The 7,005-nt window shown below is 38.8% G+C and overlaps 1 protein-coding gene across 1 annotated transcript; it reads right to left on the bottom strand.

Moving 5' to 3' along the window:
• Positions 1–1,674: 1,674 nt before the first annotated feature.
• CTBS (chitobiase) lies at positions 1,675–6,810 on the bottom strand. Its single transcript, XM_039727182.1, has 6 exons — positions 6,516–6,810; positions 5,383–5,591; positions 4,611–4,782; positions 3,953–4,050; positions 3,110–3,271; positions 1,675–2,148 (listed from the first exon to the last, which is right to left on the bottom strand). Exons 1-6 carry the CDS (start codon positions 6,556–6,558, stop codon positions 1,963–1,965), a joined length of 870 nt encoding a protein of 289 aa, XP_039583116.1. The 5' UTR covers positions 6,559–6,810; the 3' UTR covers positions 1,675–1,962.
• Between the last annotated feature and the right edge of the window lie 195 nt (positions 6,811–7,005).

The following is a 7,005-nucleotide window of genomic DNA, read 5'->3' on the forward strand; positions in this document are numbered from 1 at the left end:
CAAACCAGCCATTATCCAATTTATTTTCTTAAAGACAGGACTTAACCAAGATTTTAGTGCTAAAGGATTAAATAAATTATTAAAACTACAACCACTCTTGCTTAATTCAGGGTTCAAGCTCACATTCTCTATTTAAGAATTGTGTCTTATTTAAGATACAAAAGCAGGCTAATAGCTACTGGAAAATCAGAAGCTAAATTTAAAGTATAGTATTATCAATTCATGATTCTTGACTGCTACAGGAAGGAGAGTTTTATTATTAAGTCAGCTGGGCCTCAGAATTTTGCAGGTCAGAAATTCATAGTAGAAGACTCTCAATTCAGCAAATATTCATCTCACAGTATTTAAGCAGTAATACACATTCTGAAGTACATATGTGTGTAGATATATATATAAAATACAATATAGCAGTTTCTCTTAAGACTTGTAGAGTGGTGTTCTAGTGAAAAGCCTTCTGATTTGTCAAGGGAATTTTTTAGTTTCTGCAAGAGCAGAAACTAATCATCATCACCTGTAATATCAAGCAGACATTTCAGATGAAATCTTCCAGTCCTGTCCTCAGTAGCCATTATGGTAATGGTGCCATACTATGGTAACTCCTTAGCAAGCAAAAAATCCCAACCAATCAGACAAAAAAACCCCAACCCCCCAATCAAACCAAACCAAAATCCCACCAAGCCCAAAACTGACTACATCTACCTAATTAAATAATTTTTTTTAATTAATGGAGTCACTTAAGCAGGGCCTAGTTGCACTTTAATCTGGTTGTGAAACAGTTCTGAGAAGCAGACAAGCAGTGTGGGCTGTAAGCTGTAAAACAAGTAAAGCACAGACAGGGAACACTGTTTACAAGCCTTACCAAAACCAGCATTTTATTCAACAAAAAAATCCTGTAAACACCAGCCAATCTTTACATCACTATGGGTATTTTAAAAAGTTATACAACTTCCTTAGGCAAATGATTTTATGAAAATATGAACTAGAAAGAAAACATAATCTCCTGTTATCTCAGAGGCAATACCCCATAAGAACAAAAACCAGGCTACTGAATGAATCATAGGGTGTGTGGGAAAATAGATATGCAGTTCATTAAATAAGCTTCTGAATTCCAGTTTTCAGGAAGTAAAGTAGTTTGAAATGGAATGAAACATCATCCAAGTCCTCTTCATATTAATGCTTCTTCTTCAAGCTAAGGTCAGAGATTTTCAGCTTTTGAAACTGAGGCATTTATGTGATATATAAGTACAGTGAAACTGGAGTTCATTGAATATTCCTTTCTAACAACTGCTTTGATATAAATCTTAACAGAAACTACTTCATGTTATGTAATTTCTTCAGTCCATAAAAATCTTTTAATCTAGAAGAGTAATGAAGCTTCAAATAATCAACAATCTCTCTCCATTATTCTGATTCTAGAGTGACTGAACTAAAATATTGTTTGGGTTGGCAAGTCAGAAGGCTCAGACTGCACCATGTAACACAGGAATAAGTATTGGCTGCACCTGGCAGCTTTAGCAAAGCATCATGATGAGACTGCCCCTGTAAATCCATCAATTGGTCTTGTTACAGAGACACACTGGGTTCAAGCATTAACTTACAGTAACTGTGAAAAATTACAAAGATGAGCAGTCTTAAAAAAACCTACTGATAAAAAGAACTGTTGTTCCACTCTTGTTATCAGAGACACACTGGGTTCAAGCATTAACTAATTTATGGTAACTGTGAAAAATTACAAAGAGGAGCAGTCTTAAAAAAACCTACTGATAAAAAGAACTGTTGTTCTAAAGCAACAACGGAACTTTCTGAAGCATGAAAATACAGCTTTGCATATAAAATAACAGTATTAATTTGCCTAGTTTTTAAAGTTTTTGTAATCAAAATATATTTGTATAGTCAAAATCTGTGATAGCGTAAGCCAAAATAAAAAATTGCCAATTTTCATCATTCTAAATCACCTAGTTCTTATGGTGTCAGAGCTTGCCACATTGCTTGAGTCTGTTGTTCTGCTGCAGTTTCCCTGGAATAGTCAAGACTATTTCCATTCCACATGCCAATGCCCCTTAAGCCTCGACTCTTCACATATGCTGCCTTTAGAGAGATGCTGTGAGGGTCATCAAACCACACCTGGTGGAATTGACCAACAGAATCCTAGAAAAACATTTAAAAACTAGTGTCAGTGATCACATTTTCTCTTAAACACAGTTAAAAGTACAACTAAAAACTGAGATATACAAGCTACGTACATTTATATAACATTTTACTGATTTATCAATTATTTGTCACACAGGACAATTAAAAATTCTAAGCCAAATATTCTAAGCCAAAAATTATACAATTTTTTAAATTGAAGAATATAAGTTGAATAGTAGAATATAAGTTATAAAACAGTGACACAATTTAACTGAATATATTTAGATGAAAAGACTTAGCTAATTTGTATTTTAATATTTTTTAAAATAGGGCTAAAATTTCAGACACAGTATCTAAGCTAACAGGTGAATTTAGTTAGAGATTGTGGGAGTTTTTAAACAATAAACAGTTTTAGAGGAGATTATAAAGTTTTATCAAGTTTATGCTGCTTTTACCTGGTTATTGCTTACAACATTTTTTTAAAACCAACATGTGAAACTTAAATAACGTTTAAAGAAACAAGACAAAATGGATACACTGTGGTGTTCTTGTAAGCACAATCATTTATGGACTCTTTCACTGTGTCTGTGTAGAAAACAAATGCAGAAGAGAATATGCATGCAAGGCACCAAGCTAGGGAAAATTAAGAGCATCTCAGAATAATTTTTAATTTAAATCATTTGGAGTTATAGGATGTCTTTGTGCCAAAATGTCCTTTTTGATATGATGCAGTATCTCAAGAAGACTGGAAAGTAATAAAGATCTTTATTACTCCTGTAGTCTTCAGGCACTGCACCCTCTCTCAGACTAGGAATTGAAGACACAAATTTTCAGCAACCCTTTACTATACCAAAAACAAACCAAAAAAAACTGTAGAAAACATAAAAGGAAGAATCTAATCCCAATAACTTTATAGCCAAAGATCTATGGTTCATGAATGCTTACTCCATAGCCCAATGGCTTGGAAAAATACTCTTACCTTGTACTCATAAAATGGAGCCTTCTGTAGCTCATCCCACAGCACCCCTGAGAGAGAGCTGTTCACCTGCTTCATGATGGCTGCGTAGGGCACCTGGCGCCCGGCAGCGTCACTGCAAGGGGCCCCACGGAAAGGCACCCTGGCAAGGGAACACACGTGCTCCTGAGAACAAACAGGCAGGCATCAGTGTCAGGGAAGATGTACTGAACTCCAGAATGGAAGTACAGCCAAGAACAATTCACTAAAGGTGTTAGGGCCACAAAAATTCCAAATCTTCCAGCAACTCCAGCAGATACTATTTGTAGAGAAGAGTAAATTAAAACAGCTAAACTTTCTTAATCAATAATCAATAATCAATACAGGATTGGATGGATACCCTTCAGCTTAAAGAGTTGTCTTATCTTTTCCATCTTTAATTGACCCCTACATTTTTCCTAAGTATAATATTTGAGAGCTCATAAACTGCTATGCTGTAGCAGTTGTAGGTTTGCTATGGTTTGTTGCACCTGTCTTTACAGTGGTGTTGAGAAGGCACAAGTGTTGTAGGGCCTTTGGAAATCATCTCTTCTCATACAGATAACATTTATAGCTCCTTAGTCAAACACAGTGCTTGGATGTCACGGGGTTCAGGCTGCCTAAGGAGCTAAAATGCCCTGTCTGGTAACACACCGCTCATCAGTTATCAGCCAAGCAAAAGATTCTGTTTTGTGTCCCAGCTTGATGTTCTTATCCATCAGACTGCAGTATTTCCCACTCCAAAAACAAGATTACCAAAATTGATTTGTATCTTTCCAAAGGAAAAAAATTAACAGTTTGATTGCAAACAAATAATCTTCACCTTACCGTGGACAGGTTTTGGCAGACATAGTCGTAGCCATACCAGGGGACACCCATCACAAGCTTCTTGGGATCAATGCCCATAGCAATGTACTCTTCATATCCTAGTTTGGAGGGAAATAAAAATTAACATGCATTATTTACTTTTCCAACGCTTTTTATTCTTACAACTAATTTAGAGCCAGAGCCACTGCAGAACTTGCATGATCCCCAGACAGAGGCCAAGGTGCAAGCTGTCCTTTGCCTTCCCTGCACTCTCTAGTGAGTGAGAGACTTGCTCTACTGAGATCCCCAGTAACTACTCCAGTTGCTCACACTTAAAACCATCTGCCCTGAGCAGAGGTTCACAAAGATCAGAGAAATGTTTCAGGTTCTCTGCAATCCCAGGCAGACACCACTGCTCTGGCTGCCATTTGTCATTCCAAAAGCGTTCTTTGCACTCATGGGGTTACAGGGACCAACACACAACTGCTGAAGGTCTGCCTGCAGGCTCATAAGGATCATGGACACTGTTTTCAACTACTGACAGCACATATTTGAGCACACTCAAAGCCTCACTGCAACAATGACAAAATAAACCTGTCTAAGAAAAAGCCCTCTTTTTTGTCTACTCCTGTGAGCAAATGGAAATGTTCTGACTCCTGGGGAGCTGCTCTGTCCTCACCAACTAAAGTCTGCAGGTAAGGAGCATTGGCTTTGGCAACACAGTCTGTCCAGATCTGGCTCTGTTCATCATATGACATCACAAATAAGAAGTCACAGGCATCTGCAATCCCAGTGTAGTTGTAGCACCTTTTATCTATGCATGCTGGAGACCAAGCCACATCAAATGTTACCTGAAGGAAAAATGCACAACTTAGTACCAAGTATGGCCCTTAGGAGCCCTTGTTATCTCTTTAAAAAAGGTATGACTTTTAAAGACAGTATTTCCCAAATGGTACAGTTTAACACATCTTGATAATAATGAACTATAGAAGAAGCTGCTCATCTGACAAAACAAACAGAAGATAATAAAGTGAGTACCCCATTAGTGAATATATTGCACCAAAGAAATTAAAGTATAATATGGTGCAAATCTTGAAAACTTTCATGATAGATTTACCAAAACACTATCAAGCTTTTGCCCCAGAAGGTTGTATTTGCCCTACTTTCAACAATTCACTAAGGCACACTAAAAACTGCCAGCTCACACATAGCAGTAACATTGTATGTACAAATCTCAGCAAAGCCCATATCTCATTTAAATCCACACAGGTCAAAAAGAGTGATTCCTACAAGATTATATCACAGCTAACATTCATAATTAAGCATTCACTAGAATATTATATTTAGATCTGCATAAACTTTTTCATATTCATATGCTAAACAGCACTGCCAAAAGTCCTTACATTTCATAAGGTTACATTTGATGTTTGTATAAAGTACATTATTATTACCTGTGATCCAGCTATTTCTCTGTGAAAAGCATCTGTAGTTTCTTTAACAAGCTCTGTCAATGCATAATACTCAGGGGAGGTTTCATTAACTTCTTGCTCTATATCTATGTTAATTCCATCCATATATTGCTTTTTTGCAAGGTCCACCTGTTGGGATATCCATGCTGCTCTTTTAGCAGGATCAACAATTTCCTGAAGAGGTACATCACCTAGACAAGAGGCCTTCAAGAGTTAACATGCATTTGCACCACAGTAATAGTAGGAAGGAAAGCTTTGTCTTTACTTCACCAAGAAATTTAAACACAACATTAAAAATATAAATACTGGTAAAGTACAAAGGAGTTCATTTTTCCCCCAAGCATAATTTTGAGAAACTACCCCACAAAAGATTACCAAGGTTCTTTAAGAGAGTGGTGTTAAAATGAAGTTCCTTTGGTTTTTCTATAATTTTAATCTTCTTCTGCTTAATACTCTTTTAGCCACGGTAAATTACCTTTCTTGAAATCAAAGTACTTTTAGCATTTTATCTGGTCATATTTAGAGAAAAACGACTTTTGTGTTTAACTTTTGCTGTTTTCCACACAGTAGTCCTGGATTCTGCTTTTTCTCAACAGAGCAAAAAGGTATTTACAACATGTAAGCTAATGGACTTTGTCTTCCTAATCAGCATTTGTACCTGACAGAATTCCTGAGTATTCATGTTTTAAAACTCAACCACTTCTTAATACAGAGGGATTCATTTAAGTGCAAAATATTAAAAATTACTTAAGATCCCTTTCCTTACTTTATCTTTTGGGTACTCCACATAAGATCCAGAATACAGACCCAAATAACAGGCTTTTTCTTTCCCCCCTCTTCTTCCATAGCAGTGATGTTCCCTAATAAGAGGGCTTTTATTAAGATGTCACTGGGATGGTTTGGTTACTACTGTGGCATAATCCACCCTGCACACCAGCACATGCAAAATGTCAAGGGTTCATTAAAGCCTTATTAACTAATTATTAATTAATTCTCCTAATGATTGTAGTACTCTACATACAGCTGAATGTAAAATGTCAAGGTAATATAGCCCTGTGTACCTTATCTTCTTATTCACGTATCATAAACATCCACACTTTCCCAGTGTAACCAACCTTTCAGTACTACCCTCGAGCCTTTGGAGTGGGCATAGCACATGAGCTCAGGATCGTACTTCCCGAAAGCTGCCACAGTGGTAATTTTTGACCAGTCGTAGGATTTCCAGGCTTCCTTCCCCACATCAAACACGAATACCTGGAAAAGGGGTAGAAAGCACCCTCGTTAGCCCCGAGCGGCTCTCACACCGGCACATCCCCGGCGCCGCCGGGCAAAGGCTGCAGGGATGGCAGCGAGGGGGCGAGAGCGGGGAGCAGCGACAGCGCGCCCGGGCCGGGCACTGCCCGGGGACCCTGCCTGGGGACACTGCCCGGCCCGGGGACACGGCCCAGGGACCCTGCCCAGCCCGGGCCGAGCGCAGCGGCTCCGCTGCCAGAGCGGCGCCCGGGGCGCGGAACCCCGCCCGGGGACACGGCCCAGGGACCCTGTCCGGCCCGGGGACACTGCCCGGCCCGGGGACCCTGCCTGTCCCGGGGACACGGCCCAGGG

Source organism: Passer montanus, unplaced genomic scaffold, assembly GCF_014805655.1.
Source record: "Passer montanus isolate IOZ18808 unplaced genomic scaffold, ASM1480565v1 scaffold60, whole genome shotgun sequence".
Classification (NCBI taxonomy): domain Eukaryota; kingdom Metazoa; phylum Chordata; class Aves; order Passeriformes; family Passeridae; genus Passer; species Passer montanus.